At 39.0% G+C, this 21,250-nt stretch overlaps 1 protein-coding gene across 2 annotated transcripts in view; it reads left to right on the forward strand.

Moving 5' to 3' along the window:
• Positions 1-21,250, forward strand: part of Pola1 (DNA polymerase alpha 1, catalytic subunit) — a 324,394-nt gene that overhangs the window by 10,146 nt on the left and 292,998 nt on the right. For both annotated transcript variants that reach the window (XM_021153188.3, XM_085838130.1), the window contains exons 4-10: positions 1,446-1,526; positions 16,041-16,156; positions 16,594-16,656; positions 17,526-17,618; positions 18,027-18,114; positions 18,358-18,559; positions 18,648-18,820. In XM_021153188.3, coding sequence (XP_021008847.1) covers positions 1,446-1,526; positions 16,041-16,156; positions 16,594-16,656; positions 17,526-17,618; positions 18,027-18,114; positions 18,358-18,559; positions 18,648-18,820 — 816 coding nt within the window. The remainder of the gene's footprint in view (positions 1-1,445; positions 1,527-16,040; positions 16,157-16,593; positions 16,657-17,525; positions 17,619-18,026; positions 18,115-18,357; positions 18,560-18,647; positions 18,821-21,250) is intronic.

Consider the following 21,250-nt stretch of genomic DNA (forward strand, 5'->3'; position numbering starts at 1 on the left):
AAGCAGGCTCCAAACATTTCACATACAGACACACAGACACACACACAGACACACACACACAGACACAAACTAGTGAATGGACCAAGCTCCAACATACACCCAGAAAAGCTCTACATGTAAACATACATACATACAGACGATGGATGGAAGGAACAATGTTCCAGCCCCCATTCATACAAACCTTAGACACATACATACACATAGCTGATAGATGGAAGGAACAATGCTCCGACCCACTACATACACAAACCTTACACACACACATAGTTGATGGGTGCTCCAACCCTCATTCATACAAACTACACATACACACATAGTTGATGGATGGGAGAAACAGTGTTCCAGCCACTCATACTCTATTCTCTCTTCTATAGCTTGTATATCCCGGGAAACCTTTCAAGCTATATAAAAAGTACAATGTGACGACATTTTAGTTTTCTTCTAGTAAATGATTATAAAAAAGAAAGTAGTGTGTTTCCCAATACCGTTACAAGAAGTACTGATAAAGAAAACAAAATTTCCCCCCAAACTCATGTATATTTGTAACCAAGCAACTTGTTATAGATTAACAAAGTGTAAGCAAGCAAGATCGTTTTTCTCAGCCAGTTTCTCTTATTGGCAGGCAGCAATTTTCAGTTACAAAGGAGTAATTACTTTATTATTTATCTTTAAAATAATCTTGTGAGAATCTTAAAAGAATGACAAATCTGAACTTTTATATAAATATCAGTTATATCTACCTTAAATCCACAAAATGCATTATCTACTCATCAGCAATTCTTAATCATATCAGGAAGCTGAGGATAAAAATGAATATAAGAAGTCAATCATCACCAGCCCGGCCTCAGTGAGAGTCACGCCAGCCAGTGCTGCCATTGATTCCCCTAAAATAAAGAACACACTGTCAACAGCAATAACAACAACAAAAAAACCAAAGCACAGAAAACATCTCGTGGAAGCTGTAGTGTGTCACAGTATGTCCCAAAGTATATGCCTCTGTCCACACGTGTTCACTTGCAAATGCTCACTGCAGTGTGTTGATCTGCTTCAGATCTCTGGCTTCTGTGACACTACCAATATTGATTGGGTCCTCGCCAATTAACCTCCTGGTTATCCTGTTGTTGCCCTGTGTGAGAGAGATCTTGCAGCTTTGGATTAGCAGGACTGGCCATACACATGCCAAGAGCTTTATCTTCTAGGTACTTTTGGATCCTGTCAGTTTCGGTGACAGTCGTATACACTGTCTTACTGTTCACCCTTTAGTTTTTGTTACTTTGAAGCAGTTTTTCATTCTGTAGCCCAGGCTGCCCCCCACTTCATTTTGTCTCTAGCTGGACTCAAACTTGTAATTCTCCTCCCTTAGTTCCTGAGTGCTGATTCCAGATATGCCCCGCTTTTGGCTCCTTTTAGAACCTTGATTCCAATATTTAACTTTATTCTTTCAGATGGGGTAGGCTATGTGGAAGACGGCAGAGAGATTTTTGATGATGACCTTGAGGATGATGCACTTGACATCTGTGGAAAAGGTACCTAGACTTTGTTTTGAAAAATGTCATTTTGAGACTTACAGAACTGTCTAAAATTTGAAATGACTTGGTATTCTGATTCAGTCTGTCTTCAAGAATATGTTCTAATAGAGAAAAAGTTGTGTTTTTTTTTTTTTTTTGGTTTTTCAAGACAGGGTTTCTCTGTGTAGCCCTGGCTGTCCTGGAACTCACTTTGTAGACCAGGCTGGCCTTGAACTCAGAAATCCGCCTGCCTCTGCCTCCCAATTGCTGGGATTAAAGGCGTGTGCCACCACGCCTGGCGAAAAAGTTGGTTTTAACATTACCTGTAAGAAGCAAAAATTTTAGCAGGAAATAAAAAGTTTTAAGTCCCCATTATCTGAAGACTTTGATCTTTTACTTATGTTAAAATATCTCATTTCTTTAGTTATTTTAGAATTGCAGATTTTGATGGGTGCAACAATAATATCTTTCAATTCCTACCGAGTTGATGTGCCTAGAGTATTAATGCTTTAATAATTGTTTAGTAGAAAAACAAAGTTTAGCTTGTCCAACATGTCTTCCAGGGTAGCAATGAAGACATCCCAATACTAAAATGTAAACTTCCTTAAAACATGATGCTTTTGTTGTTATTAACTTGAGAGAGTGGTTATCAATAGCAAATTTTGTGGATTATAACATGTAGGTTGCTGTCCCAAGAGACTGAATGAGCCTTCTGAGGAACCAATTTGCTTTAATTGAAATTTTACATGGTATAACTCTCACTTTGGTTTAACCTTTGGTTCTTTTCCCTTTTCGTAACCACATAAACAGACTTACATGGTTAGGTTCTTGAACTTCAACAGTGGCTTCCTAAGAGTAAGGATGCTTGTCTGCTTAACTATAGCACCATCTTCATGGTATTATCTAATATGTTGTCTATAGGAAAAAAAAAATCCACTTAGCTCAGCAACGTCTTTTGTAATTAAAAGTATCTAGATATTTGTTTACTTTGTGTGTGAGGAGAGAGAGAGGGAGGGATAGAAAGAGAGGGGTGCACTGGCATATCTGGTGTGCTACAGTGTGTGTGTGTGTGTTTGTGTGTGTAGGTCAGAGGAGTTCTTTCCACCTTGCTTTGAGGTGGGGTCTTTCTTGTTCTGTTGATGCACTGCTGTAAAAGTCCAGGCTAGCTGAACTTGAGCATTGTTGATTCTCCTATCTTAGCCTCCCTTCTGGTTGTAGGAGCTCTAGAATTACAGATACATGCCACCCCACCACACAGCTTTTTTTTTTTTTTTAAACCTGGATTCCAGGGACCAAACTCAGGGTGTCAGGCTTGCTCAGTAAGTGCTGTCACTTCCTGAGCCATTTCCCTGGCTCCCATACTTTTTTTTTTTTTTTAAATATATTTTATTACGTATTTTCCTCAATTACATTTCCAATGCTATCCCAAAAGTCCCCCATACTTTTTTAAGATGCAGAATCTACTTTAGTTTTTATGTCCTTTCACTTTTTGGTCTTATTTTGTGTTGAACAGCTATTCTTCCCTTCTTCCCATTCTTTCATCTTTCATGGTATTAAAACTTTTTTTTTTTTTTTTTGGTTTTTCGAGACAGGGTTTCTCTGTATAGCCCTGGATGTCCTGGCACTCACTCTGTAGACCAGGCTGGCCTCGAACTCAGAAATCCGCCTGCCTCTGCCTCCCGAGTGCTGGGATTAAAGGCGTGCGCCACCAACGCCCGGCTCGGTATTAAAACTTTTAAAGGGCTAGTTGTTTAATTGAATGTCTCAAAATCTTGGATTTTCCTAATTGCTTCTTTGTGCCTATTAGGTTCAGGTTATTGGCAACAGTAAAAAAGGATTTTAGAATAAATAGGGAATGGAGACCATTATTATTGATAATAAGTTTGATTTCTTGGTTAAGATGATAATGTCAGATTACATGCAAAACTTCATTTCTCCCTTTGTATGATACAGGGTAATTTTAAGCCATGTATATTTTATATATCCTGTTTCTTCACAAAAGATCACCCAGTGCTTTGGGTATTGGTAGTCCTATTATTCTTTTAATTACTTTAAATTATTCTTTTAATTACTTTTAATTACTTTTAATAAGGTCTTGCCATGTTGCTCAGACTGCTATTGAACTCTTGAACTTCAATGATCCTTCTGCTTTATTTAGCCTCATGTGTTCATTAAGCATTAAACATATCACTGTACCCAGCTTCTCTATTTTTTTCATATTTAAAAAAAAAAGATTTATTTATTATTATATGTAAGTACACTGTAGCTGTCTTCGGACACAGCAGAAGAGGGTGTCAGATCTCACTATGGATGGTTGTGAGCCACCATGTGGTTGCTGGGGTTTGAACTCAGGACCTTCAGAAGAGCGGTCAGTGCCCTTAATCGCTCCCTGAACCATCTCTCCAGCCCCGAAGCTGTGTATTCCTAAGGACCTCACTATTAAAGTTCAGTGGCCATTAGTATGTTTCCTTTTGTGTATGTGGGCTGCTGAGCATATGTGTGTGAGTGAGTGAGTGTGCCAATGGCCAGAAAACAACATTGGGGATTTCCCTTTTCCCTTTTCACCAAATTTTTTAGACAGGGTCTGAAGTCTGCTGATTTTGGCTATGCTGGCCATCCAGTAGACTCCCTGAATCCAGTCATCTGTCCATCAGAACTTGGGTTACAGGCATGCAAGGCTATACCTGGTTATTACTAGGGTGCTGGAGATTTAAACTCAGATCATCTTGCTTGCATAGCAAGTGGTCTTACTCACTAGGCCATTTCCCCAACCTCTCAGTTTTCCTTTTGAGGTTCAGACTTGTTCAGTGGAGTCCCTTTAAGTATCCTTTTCACATGATCCTACCAGTCTTTGAGCATTCCCTAGCATTTAGGGCCAAAATGGTGTTTCAGGCTCATCTTGTACTTCTGTTATAGACCTGGAATCGGCTGTTTCTCCCTAGAATGTTAATTTCTATCTTTCTTTTTTTTTTTTTTTTTCTTCTTGAGACAGGGTTTCTCTGTGTAGTCCTTGCTGTCCTGGAACTCACTTTGTAGACCAGGCTGGCCTCGAACTCAGAAATCCGCCTGCCTCTACCTCCCGAGTGCTGGGATTAAAGGTGTGTGCTGCCACCGCCCGGTTTATGTTAATTTCTTTTAAGTGGGCAATTGTATTCAGATCTGGGGAAAGGATATGCTCTTATTGCTGAGGTGTAGAGACTGTGCTTAAGTTATGGCCGTGTTGTTAATTGTATTGTCTTGACCTGATCTTATCACGTGATCTTAGTTTTGCCAGCTGTGTAGTAGGAAGTTGGAATGGACAGGAAACATCTCAGAGAAAAGACCTATGTCCCAGTTGCTCCAGTGTTGATTACACCAGTAGCCAGTTCAAAGAAAGTATGCAGTATTTCTTAAATGAAGGAGCTATCGTCACTGTGTTTCCATGGTTGTGGTTTTCTCTCTTCTTGATTAGATATCAGTGAAGAGAAGATTTGACATTCTAGAAATCAGCTAGTCTTAGAAATGTTCATGTTTCGCCCCACTCCATGCCTACAGCTCCCCATTGTCTTTTGCCAGAAGCCTGGTAAGATCACAAGAGCATATAAAGGGAAATAGAATCCAATTTACAAAAAAGTTACAGAATTCTGGCTAGAAGTAAAAGGTCAACTCTATTTGAAAATACCTTATTATGGATTGGCTTGTGTACCGTAAGTAGAAAAATATATCTGCTACTTCGCAGTGAAAAGAAACAGTGAGAAATCACAGTAAAACAAAGCCAGCACTAAGCTGGAAGAATTCTGCATCAATATTTACTTATACTCCTTTTCTTCCTGTTTTTCTGTATAAATCTCACTAACCTTTAGTAGTGAGATTAAAGGCTTCTCATGAAGCCTTTCTTTTTTTATTTACACCTCTATTGACGTCTCTGTATTAACCTTTTTTGTTGTGTTTGTTTTCTTTTTTTTTTTTTTTTGGTTTTTCGAGACAGGGTTTCTCTGTATAGCCCTGGCTGTCCTGGAACTCACTTTGTAGACCAGGCTGGCCTTGAACTCAGAAATCCGCCTGCCTCTGCCTCCCGAGTGCTGGGACTAAAGGCGTGCGCCACCACGCCCGGCGTTGTGTTTGTTTTCAAGACAGGTTTCCTTTGTGTAGCCTTGACTGTCCTATAACTCACTCTGTAGACCCGGGCTGGGCTTGAACTCATAGAGACCTGCCTGTCTCTGCCTCCAGAGTGCTGAGATTAAAGTTGTGCTCCACCACCACCTGTTGTCTTATACTCAGTCTTAAAGCATGAGGCATTTAAACATTGCTCCAAGTGGTGTCAATGAAAATTTAACGATCTTCATGTAACTCTCTTGTCTTAAAGTTTTCACAAGTGTCCTATAGTTTTCACAGTTCAGGCACATGGAAAATTAAAAATTAAAAATGTATTTATGGTCCATGATTTTTAGTAAGTTTGCAATGTATACAACTGTTTCCACTATGTAATTTCAGAATAGCTTCATGTTAGGTATAAGCTCAATACTCAGTAAGCAGTCACTTCCCAGTATTCTTTCAGTGCTTGACAACCATTGGTTTACTTTATATCATTGGATTTCATTTCATATAAATGGAATCATATAATTGACCATATGAGTCTGGCTTCTTTGACTTAGCATAAGATTGTTAATTTGATTCATGTTAGAGTATATGCTACTACTTTCTTTTTTTTTTGGTTTTTTTGTTTTTGTTTTTGTTTTTGTTTTTTATGTTGTTGTTGTTGTTTTTGGCTTTTCAAGACAGGGTTTCTCTGTACAGCCGTGGCTGTCCTGGAACTAACTCTGTACACCAGGCTGGCCTTGAACTCAGAAATCCGCCTGTCACTGTCTCCCGAGTGCTGGGATTAAAGGTGTGTGCTGCCACCGCCCGGCTTTTTCTTTTTCTTTTTCTTTTTCTTTTTCTTTTTCTTTTTCTTTTTCTTTTTCTTTTTCTTTTCCTCTTTCTCTTTCTCTTTCTTTTTCTTTCTCTTTATTATTATTAGGAATTTATTTCATTTACATTTCCAATGCTATCCCAAAAGTCCCCCACATCCTCCCACACCCACTCCCCCACCCACCCACTCCCACCTCTTGGCCCTGGCGTTCCCCTGTACTGAGGCATATAAGGTCTGCACGACCAATGGGCCTCTCTTTCCACTGATGGCCGACTAGGCCATCTTTTGATACACAGCTAGAGACACGAGCTCCAGGGGTACTGGTTAGTTCATATTGTTGTTCCACCTATAGGGTTGCAGATCACCCCAGGTCCCTGAGTACTTCCTCCAGCTCCTCCATTGGGGGCCCTGTGATCCATCCAATAGCTGACTGTGAGCATCCACTTCTGTGTTTGCTAGGCCCCGGCATAGTCTCACAAGAGACAGCTATATCTGTGTCCTTTCAGCAAAATCTTGCTAGTGTATGCAATGGTGTCAGCGTTTGGAAGCTGATTATGGGATGGATCCCTGGATATGGAAAGGTATTGCAGGATACTCTGGTAGTATTATGTCCAATTTTCTGAGGAACCGCCAGACTGATTTCCAGAGTGGTTGTACAAGCTTACAATCCCACCAACAATGGAGGAGTGTTCCTCTTTCTCCACATCCTTGCCAGCATCTGCTGTCAACTAAATTTTTGATCTTAGCCATTCTGTCTGGTGTGAGGTGGAATCTCAGGGTTATTTTGATTTGCATTTCCCTGATGATTAAGGATGCTGAATTTTTTTTTCAGGTGCTTCTCAGCCATTCGGTATTCCTCATGTGAGAATTCTTTGTTTAGCTCTGAACCACATTTTTTAATGGGGTTATTTGATTTTCTGCAGTCCACCTTCTTGAGTTCTTTATATATATTGGATATTAGTCCCCTATCTGATTTAGGACAGGTAAAGATCCTTTCCCAATTTGTTGGTGGCCATTTTGTCTTATTGATGGTGTCTTTTGCCTTACAGTGCTTTGCAATTTTATGAGGTCCCATTTGTCCATTCTTTTTTTTTTTTTTTTTTTTTTTTTTTTTGGTTTTTCGAGACAGTGTTTCTCTGTGTAGCCCTGGCTGTCCTGGCACTCACTTTGTAGACCAGGCTGGCCTCGAACTCAGAAATCCGCCTGCCTCTGCCTCCCGAGTGCTGGGACTAAAGGCGTGCGCCACCACGCCCGGCTCCATTTGTCCATTCTTGATCTTACAGCACAAGCCATTGCTGTTCTATTCAGGAATTTTTCCCCTGTGCCCATATCTTTGAGGCTTTCCCCTACTTTCTCCTCTATAAGTTTCACTGTCTCTGGTTTTATGTGGAGTTCCTTAATCCATTTAGATTTGACCTTACTTAGTACAAGGAGATAGGAATAGATCAATTCACATTCTTCTACATGATAACTGCCAGTTGTGCCAGCACCATTTGTTGAAAATGCTGTCTTTTTTCCACTGGATGGTTTTAGCTCCCTTGTCAAAGATCAAGTGACCATAGGTGTGTGGGTTCATTTCTGGTCTTCAATTCTATTCCATTGGTCTACTTGTCTGTCACTATACCAGTACCATGTAGTTTTTATCACAATTGCACTGTAGTACAGGTTTATGTCAGGCATGGTGATTCCACCAGAGGTTCTTTTATCCTCGAGAAGAGTTTTTGCTATCCTAGGTTTTTTGTTATTCCAGATGGATTTGGAGATTGCACTTTCTAATTCGTTGAAGAATTGAGTTGGAATTTTGATGGGGATTGCATTGAATCTGTAGATTGCTTTTGGCAAGATAGCCATTTTTACTATATTGATCCTGCCAATCCATGAGCATGGGAGATCTTCTTTAATTTCTTTCTTCAGAGACTTGAAGTCCTTATCATACAGATCTTTCACTTCCTTAGTTAGAGTCACACCAAGGAATTTTATATTATTTGTGACTATTGACAAGGGTGGTGTTTCCCTAATTTCTTTCTCAGCCTGTTTATCCTTTGTGTAGAGAAAGGCCATTGACTTGTTTGAGTTAATTTTATATCCAGCTACTTCATTGGAGCTGTTTATCAGGTTTAGGAGTTCTCTGGTGGAATTTTTAGGGTCACTTATATATACTATCATATCATCTGCAAAAAGTGATATTTTGACTTTTTCCTTTCCAATTTGTATCCCCTTGATCTCCTTTTGTTGTTGAATTGCTCTGGCTAGGACTTCAAGTACAATGTTGAATAGGTATGGGGAAAGTGGGCAGCCTTGTCTAGTCCCTGATTTTAGAGGGATTGCTTCAAGCTTCTCACCATTTACTTTGATGTTGGCTACTGGATTGCTGTAGATTGCTTTTATCATGTTTAGGTATGGGCCTTGGATTCCTGATCTTTCCAAGACTTTTATCATGAATGGGTGTTGGATTTTGTCAAATGCTTTCTCTGCATCTAATGAAATGATCATGTGGTCTTTGTCTTTGAGTTTGTTTATATAATGGATTACGTTGATGGATTTCCGTATATTAAACCATCCCTGCATTCCTGGAATGAAACCTACTTGGTCAGGATGGATGATTGTTTTGATGTGTTCTTGGATTCCGTTAGCAAGAATTTTATTGAGTGTTTTTGCATCGATATTCATAAGGGAAATTGGTCTGAAGTTCTCTATCTTTGTTGAGTCTTTCTGTGGTTTAGGTATCAGAGTAATTGTGGCTTCATAGAATGAGTTGGGTAGAGTTCCTTCTGCTTCTATTTTGTGGAAGAGTTTGTGAAAACTGGAATTAGATCTTCTTTGAAGGTCTGATAGAACTATACACTAAACCCATCTGGTCCTGGGCTTTTTTTGGTTGGGAGACTATTAATGACTGCTTCTATATCTTTAGGGGATATAGGACTGTTTAGATCATTAACCTGATCCTGATTTAACTTTGGTACCTGGTATCTGTCTAGAAATTTGTCCATTTCAGCCAGGTTTTCCAGTTTTGTTAAGTATAGCCTTTTGTAGAAGGATCTGTTGGTGTTTTGGATTTCTTCAGGATCTCTTGTTTTTTCTCCCTTTTTATTTCTGATTTTGTTATTTAGGATGCTGTCCCTGTGCCCTCTAGTGAGTCTGGCTAAGTGTTTATCTATCTTGTTGATTTTCTCAAAGAACCAGCTCCTGGTTTGGTTGATTCTTTGAATAGTTCTTCTTGTTTCCACTTGGTTGATTTTGCCCCTGAGTCTGATTATTTCCTGCTGTCTACTCCTCTTGGGTGAATTTGCTTCCTTTTGTTCTAGAGCTTTTAGGTGTGTTGTCAAGCTGCTAGTGTGTGCTCTCTTTAGTTTCTTTTTGGAGGCACTCAGAGCTATGAGTTTTCCTCTTAGAAATGCTTTCATTGTGTCCCATAAGTTTGGGTGTGTTGTGGCTTCATTTTCATTAAACTCTAAAAAGTCCTTAATTTCTTTCTTTATTCTTTCCTTGTCCAAGGTATCATTGAGAAGAGTGTTGTTCAGTTTCCACCTGAATGTTGGCTTTCTATTATTTATGTTGTTATTGAAGATCAGCCTTTGTCCATGGTGATCTGATAGGATGCATGGGACAATTTCAATATTTTTGTATCTGTTGAGGCCTGTTTTGTGACCAATTATATGGTCAGTTTTGGAGAAGGTACCATGAAGTGGTGAGATGTTATATCCTTTCGTTTTAGGATAAATTGTTTTGTAGATATCTGTTAGATCCATTTGTTTCTTACCTTCTGTTATTTTCCCTGTGTCCCTGTTTAGTTTCTGTTTCCATGATCTGTCCATTGATGAAAGTGGTGTGTTGAAGTCTCCCACTATTATTGTGTGAGGTGCAATGTGTGCTTTCAGCTATACTAAAGTTACTTTAGTGAATGTGGCTGCCCTTGTATTTGGAGCATAGATATTCAGAATTGAAAGTTCCTCTTGGAAGATTTTACCTTTGATGAGTATGCAGTGCCCTTCCTTGTCTTTTTAGATGACTTTGGGCTGGAAGTCGATTTTATTGGATATTAGAATGGCTATTCCAGCTTGTTTCTTCAGACCATTTGCTTGGAAAATTGTTTTCCAGCCTTTCATTCTGAGTTAGTGTCTCTCTTTTTCCCATAAATGTGTTTCCTGTAAGCAGCAGAATGTTAGGTCCTGTTTGTGTAGCCAGTCTGTTAGTCAATGTCTTTTTATTGGGGTGTTGAGTCCATTGATATTAAGATATATTTAAAAAAAGTAATTGTTGCTTCCTATTATTTTTGTTGTTAAAGTTGGCATTTTGTTCTTGTGGCTGTCTTTTTTTAAGGTTTGTTGAAGGATTATTTTCTTGCTTTTTCTAGGGCGTGGTTTTCTTCCTTGTATTGTTTTTTTCTGTTATTATCCTTTGAAGGGCTGGATTCATGGAAAGATAATGTGTGAACTTGGTTATATCGTGGAATACTTTGGTTTCTCTATCTATGGTAATTGAAAGTTTGGCTGGGTATAGTAGCTTGGGCTGGCATTTGTGTTCTCTTAGTGTCTGTATAAGATCTGTCCAGGATCTTCTGGCTTTCATAGTCTCTGGTGAAAAATCTGGTGTAATTCTGATAGGCCTGCCTTTATATGTTACTTGACCTTTTTCCCCTTTCTGCTTTTAATATTCTATCTTTAGTGCATTTGTTCTGATTATTATGTGTAGGGAGGAATTTCTTTTCCGGTCCAGTCTATTTGGAGTTCTGTAGGCTTCTTGTATGTTCATGGGCATCTCTTTCTTTAGGTTTGGGAAGTTTTCTTTTATAATTTTGTTGAAAATATTTGCTTGCCCTTTAAGTTGAAAAATCTTCATTCTCATCTACTCCTATTATCCATAGGTTTGGTCTTCTCATTGTTCCCTGGATTTCCTGGATGTTTTGAGTTAGAATCTTTTTGCATTTTGCATTTTCTTTGATTGTTGTGTCCATGTTCTCTATGGAGTCTTCTGCACCTGAGATTCTCTCTTCCATCTCTTGTATTCTGTTGCTGATGCTTGCATCCATGGTTCCTGATTTATTTCCTAGGGTTTCTATCTCTAGTGTTGCCTCACTTTGGGTTTTCTTTATTGTGTCCACTTCCCTTTTTAGGTCTAGTATGGTTTTGTTCATTTCCATCACCTGTTTGGATATGTTTTCCTCTTTTTCTTTAAGGACTTGTAACTCTTTAGCAGTGTTCTCTGTATTTCTTTAAGTGAGTTATTAAATTCCTTCTTGATGTCCTCTACCATCATCATGAGATAAGCCTTTAAATCCGGGTCTAGCTTTTCGGGTGTGTTGGGGTACCCAGGACTGGCTGAGGTGGGAGTGCTGGGTTTTGATGAAGGTGAGTGGTCTTGGTTTCTGTTAGTAAGATTCTTACGTCTGCCTTTGGCCATCTGCTAATCTCTGGAGTCAGTTGTTATGGTTGTTTCTGGTTAGAGCTTGTTCCTTTCGTGATTCTGTTAGCCTCTGCCAGCAGACCTGGGAGACTAGCTCTCTCCTGAGTTTCAGTGGTTAGAGCACTCTTTGCAGGCAAGCTCTCCTCTTGTAGAGAAGGTGCAGAGATATCTGTTTTTCGGACTTGCCTCCTGGCAGAAGATGAAGGCCCAAAACAGGGCCTGTCCCAGAAACTGTTAGCTTCTGTCGTCCACACTCTCACCTGTGCAGAATAGTCTTGGCAGGATCCAGGAATGAAGATGTCTCCTGCAGATGTTCCGGCAACGGCTTCCCCATTACTTTCTTTTTATGAATGAATAATATACTGTTCTGTAGTTGTATAGACTATATTTTGTTTATCTCTTCATTAGTTGGGTATCTGTTGTTTCCATATTTTGTTTATTGTCCTTACTGAACTCTAAACATTGTGTTCACGTTTTTGCTTGAACAATTTTATTTGGGGAGCTATTTACCAAGAATTGTGTGTATGTGTTTTGATTTATTTTTGTTAAATAAATGATAATGTCTATATTTTTTTTTGCTTAGCCAAGTACTCTGAAAATCATTCTAGTGTGTACATAGAGTGTATAGAAATCTTTCTTTTGTGTTTATGTCTATATAGCTGTGAAGAATCATGTGGGTGTTTCAGAATATAAGTTTTCACTAATTATAATGAACTTCTTGGAAGAACACTTATGTTCAATAATTTATTACAAATAGTACAACATCCAGTATCTGTGCCTTCTTCCTCAGGGAAAATTCCTAGCTGTGAGGTTGCTGTCTTGGAGAGTAAGTGTACATGAAAATTTTTTTTTAAAAAAATTATCTTAAAATTTTTTCAAAGATTTAAAAAGTGTTTGAGTATTTTGCCTGCATGTATGTATGTGTACCATGTGCATGCCTGATGCACATGGAAATCAGAGCAGGCATTCGTGTCTCTGGAACTGGAGTTATGAATGGTTGTGAGCTACCATGTAAATGCTGGGAACTCAATTGGGTCTTCTGCAAGAGAGTAACAAGTGTTCTTAACCTCTAAGCCATCTCTCCAGCGCCTATCTTTATTTTCATTTTTTATGTTTGTTTGTGTTTTGTCTACATGTATGTCTGTACATGTTTCTAGTGGCCTGAATATGTATCAAATATGTGACATAAATATGTGTCAGAGGCCTGAAGAGGCCATAGGATTCCCTGGAACTAGACTTATACAGAAGGCTGTGAGCCATCATGTAAGTGCTAGAAATTGAACTTGGGTCCTTTGGAAGAACAGCTAGTACCTTTAATCCATCTCTTAACCTCTGTTTGTTTGTTTGCTTTTTTTAAAAAATACTTAGGCATGCATTAGATAGCACAGACTTTTTTTTTTTTTTTTTGGTTTTTCGAGACAGGGTTTCTATGTATAGCCCTGGCTGTCCTGGAACTTACTCTGTAGACTAGGCTGGCCTCTAACTCAGAAATCTGCCTGCCTCTGCCTCCCAAGTGCTGTGATTAAAGGTGTGCACCACCACTGCTCGGCAGCCCAGACTATTTTTGAACTCAAGATCTTCTTCTCTCAGGTTCTTGAATCTTCCATTCTCAGCTTCTTGAGTATTAGGATTATATCCCTGAGCCACTATGCCCAACTTACGCTCTTCATAGGAATTATACATTTTCATTAACATGGTACAAATGTCTGCTTTCCTAAAGTCTTGCTAACAATGTATTGTCAAGTTTTTTGAGATTTTGGTACTTGGATCTGTGAGAAGTGATAACTCCTAAATTTTCATTTACAGTTTTACATATGAAGTTGAGGATTTTTTAAAGTAAAACTTAATTTGTGTTTATTGATCACTTTCTCTTGAATTTTGGCCTTACGTTCATTTATCCTTTATTCATGATACATTTTGAAGAAATCTTTTCTGTTTTTTAAAATGTTACTTCTCATGTAGTTGAATTTATTAGTCTTTTTTTCCCCTACAAGTGGATTTTTGAATCACAGTGTTTACAATATGTAGGTTACAAATAATTAAGGTCTCCTTTGGGTCCCAAGCCCAGAGAAGAGGGGGAAATTTTGTAAGAGTCAGTGGGGATTGAGGACCAGGAAAACATGGTCTACTAAATCACCTAAGCAGGACTCACACGGGCTCCCAAAGACTGAAGCGGGAAGCACAAGGCCTGCATGGCTCTCCACAGGTTGTGTACATATACGTCATGGCTCTTAGCTTGGTGTTCTCATGAGACTCCTAACAGTAGGAGCTGCTGTATCTCTGACTGCTCTTGGGACTCTTCCTTCTGTTGGGCTGCCTTGGTCAGCCTCTATAGGAGGGCCTTTGCCATGTCTTATTGAATCTTATTTTGTCCTGTTTGGCTGACATCTCTTGGAAGGCTGTTCTTTTCTGAAGAGGAAAGGAGGGGGAATGGATCTCAGGGAAAGGGGAGGTAATAGGAGTTGGGAGGAGTGGAGGGAGGAAACTATGGTTGGGATTTATTATATGAGGGAAGAATCTATTTTCAATAAAGAAAACCAAAAAAAAAAAAAAAACCAAACCAAAAAAACAAACAAACCCAAACCCAAACTACCACCAACAGCAAAACCTTTCAAAACTACTCTACCCCTAACTGAAGAGCTCTTGGCAGTTGACGAGTGCTAAGGGAGGGAGACTCACTTTCTTTGGGGAATAGCTACTGGTAGGTTGTCTGCTCCAATGGATGGTCTCATACTGATGCACATATAAGCAGCACTAATTGGACTCTGGTTATAGTAGAAAAAGACAGGAAATTGGGAGAGTTGTATTGGAGGAGTTGGGGCAAGGGAGTTGAGACCTAGATATCATCAAAGTATATTGTATACATAGGAAAATTTTGCCTGGGTGTGGTGGTTTATGCCTTTAAACTGAGCACTGGGCAGGCAGAGGAATTTGGATCTCTGCGTTCCAGGATAGCCTGGTCTATAGAGTGAGTTCCAAGACAGCCAGAGTTACACATAGAAACCCTGTCTTGAAAAAACAAAAAACAAAAAAACAAAAAAACAAAACAAAAAAAAAAGCCGGGCGTGTTGGTGCACACCTTTAATCCCAGCACTCGGGAGGCAGAGGCAGGCGGATTTCTGAGTTCAAGGCCAGCCTGGTCTACAAAGTGAGTTCCAGGACAGCCAGGGCTATACAGAAAAAAAAAAAAAAAGAAACCACAAAAACCAACCTCCCAAAGCCCCCCCAAAACCCTCACAAAAACAAAAACCCAAAAAAGTTCAAAAAATTTTCAAATAAAATATTATTAAAGAATTTGAGCAATTGCTAAAAATACTTGTGTAATTTATTTTTAAATTTGTCATGTTGTTGTTAATACTGTTTACTGCTCTAAAATGGTTGGTTAGTGGACACTGCTTATTGACAAATGAAGTAATTTGAAAATAAAATTAATTTGAAAATAGAGTAACCTTTATTATTACAGTAAATTTTCATAAGTGATTGAGTTCTTTAGACATTTCTTTTTATGAAGTAGAGATTATTAAAAGGAAAATTTACTATTAAGATCAAGGATTGGTAGAAAGCAAGGTACTTGGAAATACTAAGACATACTCAACTGTGTATATGGGCTTCTCATAGGAGAATCTCACCTTTCTTTAGACATTTCTAGTAATCTAGTCTGTATATTGCTACTGTACTGTTTTAATTAGTCATTCTAGTTTCTGTTAAGATTTACATTATTTTGGAATGAACCAGAAAGTGATATTAAAATGGACAGTATTAGGAAAGCTCATAGGTGATTTAGTCATGCCCACAAAGGAAGACTGGAGGCAAAAGTTCTCTTGGAATGAGCAAGTGAGCTTATGCCATTCAGTTTGATAGAGCATAGAGCATGTGTCTAGTTGTTAATGGTTGCAGACTGGTTGTATAGTCTTATTTTTGTAGGAAACAAGAAAACAACTATTCCTTCAATTTTCAAAAGCTTTGCATTCACATTGACAACTAGTCACACCCAATTCTCCAGGATACTTAATTCATTAGATTTCATTGCTTTTTTATAACTTAATGCCAAAAATTTTTTCAATTTGTCCCATTTAAAAGATTATTTGCTATGTACCTTGTGCAGTCTTTCCCAATTTTGTATTTCAAATTCTTAATTTATTCTCTTCTTAAATTTTCATATATTTGCAGGGAATGACTATGAGTAGGCTTTAGTTTTCCATTCAGTGCATGTTCCTAAATACTTTCTTTTTCAATAGGAAGTGATGGCAAAGCACACAGAAAGGACAGGAAGGATGTCAAGAAACCTTCAGTGACAAAACCAAACAATATCAAGGCAATGTTCATTGCTAGTGCTGGGAAGAAAACTACAGATGTGAGTTTCATGTTTCCTTATATAAAGAGGTTTTTCCCTCTGTGAAATGAATTTAATATTTTGTTGCACAAGTTGTATGTGTTGAATTGAATACACATTTGAGTAACATTCTATGAATTGCACTTAGTAAGATGAATTTAGGCTTTATATGAATATAGGTACCTCAGTGGTTTGAACTTAGGAGATAAAAGAAAATTGAATATAAAAGCTGAAATGTCACTATGTTTAATTTTAGTGACAAGCAAGAAAATCACAGAGTAAAGATGAAAATAGAGACTGAGAGTATAAATTTAAAAATTGAGTATGCACAAGTGATTGTTAAAGTCTGAAGGACTGATAGGGTTAAGTGCTTCCTTTCAGAGATAGGTGCATGGTCTGCATGAACATTCAATCTAGAATGTGCTCATTTGAGCTTTTTCCTTTTTAATAATATACAGAAAGCAGTAGACTTGTCCAAGGATGATCTGCTAGGTGACATTCTACAGGATCTAAACACTGAGGTAAGTGAATTTCTTGGAATAGTAAAATACACAGGGAATATAGGCTAAAGAAACAGTTCGCTCATTGTACAAAGAAGACTATCACTGGAAAGAAAAGTGCTGGGATGTCACCACGCATGCATACACACAACCCACCCCCCCAACCTCACACAAAACAAAAGGCCTTACATTAGTTTCTTCTCACTGAGATATCTTCGCACCATTTTAGGTGAGGAGTTTCCAACTGTTATGCTCTAAGATTAAGTAGATGGGCTGTGTGGGTGTGTATTGGAAGTAGTAAGAATACACCCACGAGTCAGTTCTGTGACTATTCATTGCTTGTATTCAGTTGCTATAGTGTATGTTCTGTAAATGGCTTGAAGCCCGTCAATCTGCACACTTGGGCATGAGAATCCCGCTCTGAATTCTGAGTGGGAGTGAAGGAAGAGTAAGTGAGCTGCCTTTGATAGAACTCAAACAGGCTCTGTTACACTGAATTTGAGATTTGGCCATATATCATAAAGACTAAGCTTTTATTTAGAGGTATACTTTCTAAGTGACTATGGATTAATCGGCTAATACCAACACTATGTAGTTCTATTTTGTTGGGTGGTAAATGTAATACCTGAAAGGATAGATAAGAAAGTATGTTAAATTCTTGAGAACGAAAAAATTAGGAATGGATTAAATATCTCTTCTGGCTTTCTAGTGATTGCTGTACTATTGTTGCTATAGTAACTGCAGTGCATGAGCATGGATCCTGTTTCGGGGTGGGGTGGGGGGGGAAGGAAAATGCTTTACTTATTGGGCATGAGAGGAGAAATGTACTTTTTGTCTATTATGTGGAAAACCAGGCACGACAGTGAATGTGTCTTCCCCTTCCTTTTTAGACAGCTCAAATAACTCCACCACCTGTATTGATACCAAAGAAAAAAAGATCTACTGGGGCTTTGCTCAACCCTTTTTCAGTGCACACCCCTAAGGTAAAGAAATACCCTCCTTGATTGGTTGTTCTGCTTGAAATTTATTTGCATATATGAAGGAGATGCTTTTGAATTTGTTTTGTTTCTTTTAAATTAGAATTGCCATTCAGTATATAGTTTCATGTATTTCAAAAATAGCGTGTGCCTGCTTTTTCATAGTAAATTTTGTAGTAACTAGTACATGTTTATTATAGGTATTACAACTGTGTTAAATGCAATAATTTTCTTCCTGGAAACAAGTATTTTTTGTGTAAATCCAGGTAACAGTAAAATAATTGAAGCCATTACATTAATAATACATAAAATCTTTTTATAAGTGCGAACTGTCATTATCTTTGGTCAGGGCAGGACAGTTAAGTATTTTTAGTATGCAGTTCTAACTGACTAAACACTTAAAAACATTTACAGGCAATTCCTTCAGGAAAACCTGCTTCCCCTGTCCTCAGGAATGAGCCTCTGTTAACTCCCATTCCTCTTAAACGTGCTGAATTTGCTGGTAAGTCTCATGTTAGGCAAAAGTGCAAGTTGTTCAGCTACAACTGCCACACATGGAAGCTTGGTGATACAGGGTGATGTTGAAGGTGGCAATCTAAGCATGAAAGGTTGAATTTATAGTTGTAAACGTTGAAAGCATCCAAGATGAAGAGTAAAGAGAAATACAATATAATGTAGGAAAGGGCTGTTATTTCAACGTTGGATCAGCTTTGTAACATGTGATGGGAATATATGGTGTCTACAGGAGAGCTGGCTCAGCCAGAATGTCCAGAAGATGAGCAGGAGCTAGGGGTAATGGAGTTTGAAGACGGTGACTTTGATGAGTCCATGGACACAGAGAAGGTAGATGAGAAGCCTGTGACCGCTCAGACTTGGGACCAAGAGAATGAGCCAGTAGAAAGGGTGGAACATGAGGCAGATCCTGAGAGGGGAACCACATCTTTCTTGTAAGTGCATTTTATGATTGTTCTGAAATATAGTACTCTAAATATTCTGTTGGCTTTTATAAAGTTTTTGAAAATGTGATTTCTACAGAGAAAGTTTTCTGCCCGATGTGTCTTGTTGGGACATTGGTCAGGAGGATGAAAGCGTACCTCAGGAAGTTCAGGTGGATTCCAGTAATCTCCCATTGGTAAAAGGGGCAGATGATGAACAAGTGTTTCAGTTTTATTGGCTGGATGCTTATGAAGATCCATACAACCAACCAGGTAATCATACCTAAGGTAATTTTAGACTTTTATTACAGAGTGTAGTGCCTGTTCCCTTAAATACTTTAGTGATACCGATTGGCTTTGTTTTTCTAATAGAATCAGACATTAATTTGTCTCTTTTAAAGTTAATTAACTGTTTTGGGATTGTTGTTTGCTTGTTTGTTTGTTTGAGACAGAGCCTCTCTATTATGTAGCTTTGGCTGTCCTGGAACTTGATACAGGCCTCTTGAACTCATAAGATCCACCTGCCTCCGTCTTCCCAGTACTGGGATTAAAGGCATCTGCCAGCATGCTTGGTCTAATTTGTCTTCTTATTCAACAGAGAACAGCCATTGTGTGCTAGACACTGAGGTGGGGTGAGCAAGCTAGACAAATTCCTTATATAGAAGTTTAACATTCTCAGTGAGGTGAGAGTTGGTGGTAGTTAGAGGGCGGGTGACCAGTTGACTCTTAAGCATTGAACACTCTTGGGAGAACATGGTTCCTAGGATCAACTAAGCAGGTCTCATGGGCACTCACAGAGACTGAAGTGGCAATCATGGAGCCTGAGTAGGTCTGGCCTAGGTTGTCTGCATATATGCTACAGTTGTTGGCTTGATGTTTTGGGGAGTCCTGACAGTGGGAATATCTCTGATTCTTTTGCCTGCTCTTGGGCCTCTTTCCCTCCTACTGGGTTGCCTTATCCAGCCTTGATGTCAGGGTTTGTGTTTGGTCCTTGCTTGGTCTTACTGTATCTTGTGGTATGTTCTGTTGATATCCCTGGGTGGCCTTCTCTTTTCTGAAGCGAAGCTGCAAGAGTGGATCTAGGGGAGAGAGGAAGTAGAGGGGAACTAAGAGGAGGAGAGAGGGGAAGTTGTGGTTGGGATGTATTGTTTGAGAGATAAAAAGAATGAACCCTGGATTGAAAGCTGAGGCACCTAAAAGCTAAGGTAAAGGTACTTTAGCTTAAGGAAACAGTAAGGGCAAAGGTCTAAAAGGGAAGAGGATTGAGGAGAGGCTTGTGTGATTATAAGACTATTGGAAATGACAAAATTGATACATAATGGATAATGAACTTGATAAAGGTCAAAAACTAGCTTCTTAGTTGCAGTTTCTATTGCTGTGATAAAGCACCATGACCAAAAGCAACTTGGGGAGAAAAGGGTTTATTCCCTTTTATAGTTTGTAGTCTATCATCTAGGGAAGTCAGAGTGGGAGCTCAAGGTGGGATGTAGAGGCAGGAACTGATACAGAGGCCATGAAGGACTGCTGCTTTTTGCTACTTGTGGTTTGCTCAGTCTGCTTTCTTGTAGCACCCAGGACCATCAGGTCAGGGTGCCACCATCCTCAGTGAACTGACCCTTACACATCAATTACTAAGTGTACCACAGGCCAATCTGGTGGGGGCATTTTCTCACTTTAGGTTCCCTCTTCCTAACTGATTCTAGTTTGTGTCAAGTTGACATAAAAGTAACCAGCACAGCTACATACTGAAGGACCATAAAAGCCTTCTCAAGGAATTTCAGCCTTCAGTTTTATTTAAAGAATATTGAAAAAATGTCAGAAGGTTTAATTGTAGTGTGCTATGGTCTCCTAGTTGACTTTACGTTTTAATAGGAATGCTCTGGCATCTGTGGAGAAGTGTGTGTGTGTGTGTGTGTGTGTGTGTATCTGTCTGTCTGTGTTGTGTCTCTCTCTGTGTGTATACATGCATGGAAGCTGGAGTTGGGTAGCAGGGAAATGTGGAAGCCCTGATAATCAGCCAGAGTACAAGTAAGTGCTGGGTAATTGGACCCTGGGTACTGGGTAGAAATAAAAAAGTAAATAGTTTTTTTAAACTATATTTTGACCTGTTGTAGATTGTATGAGGGCAGGTGATTGTAAATTGGAGATAGGAGTCAAGACTGACTTCTTGGTCTTTTGTTTTTCATGACAGGGGTTCTTTGTATAGTCTGGACCGTCATAGACCAGGCTGGCCTAGCCCTCACAACCTCCCAAGTTCTGTGTCTTAGTTAGGGTTTTACTGCTATGAGCAGGCACCATGACCAAGGCAAGTCTTATAAAGGTCAACATTTCATTGGGGCTGGCTTACAGGGTCAGGTGTTCAGTCCAGTATCATCTTTAAAGTATCAACTTTAAAGTATCTTGGGGATACTGTAAAACGTATCCCCAAATGGAGTAGTGGAAATGTATTTTTCTCTTTTTCCATTTTTTGGCTTTTATTTATTTATTTATTTATTTATTTATTTATTTATATTCCAGAGTTTATCCCCCCATCCACCCTCCAAATGTTTCACATCCCATACTTCCTCTCCACCTCCCTGTCTCCACGAGGATGTCCCTACCAACCACCTCTGCCCAACCAGACCTCTAAACTCTCTGGGGTCCCCAGTCTCTTGAGGGTGCTTCATCTCTGAATGAACACAGACCTGGAAGTCCTCTACTGTA

Source organism: Mus caroli, unplaced genomic scaffold, assembly GCF_978045245.1.
Source record: "Mus caroli unplaced genomic scaffold, Mus_caroli_1 scaffold_5, whole genome shotgun sequence".
NCBI lineage: Eukaryota > Metazoa > Chordata > Mammalia > Rodentia > Muridae > Mus > Mus caroli.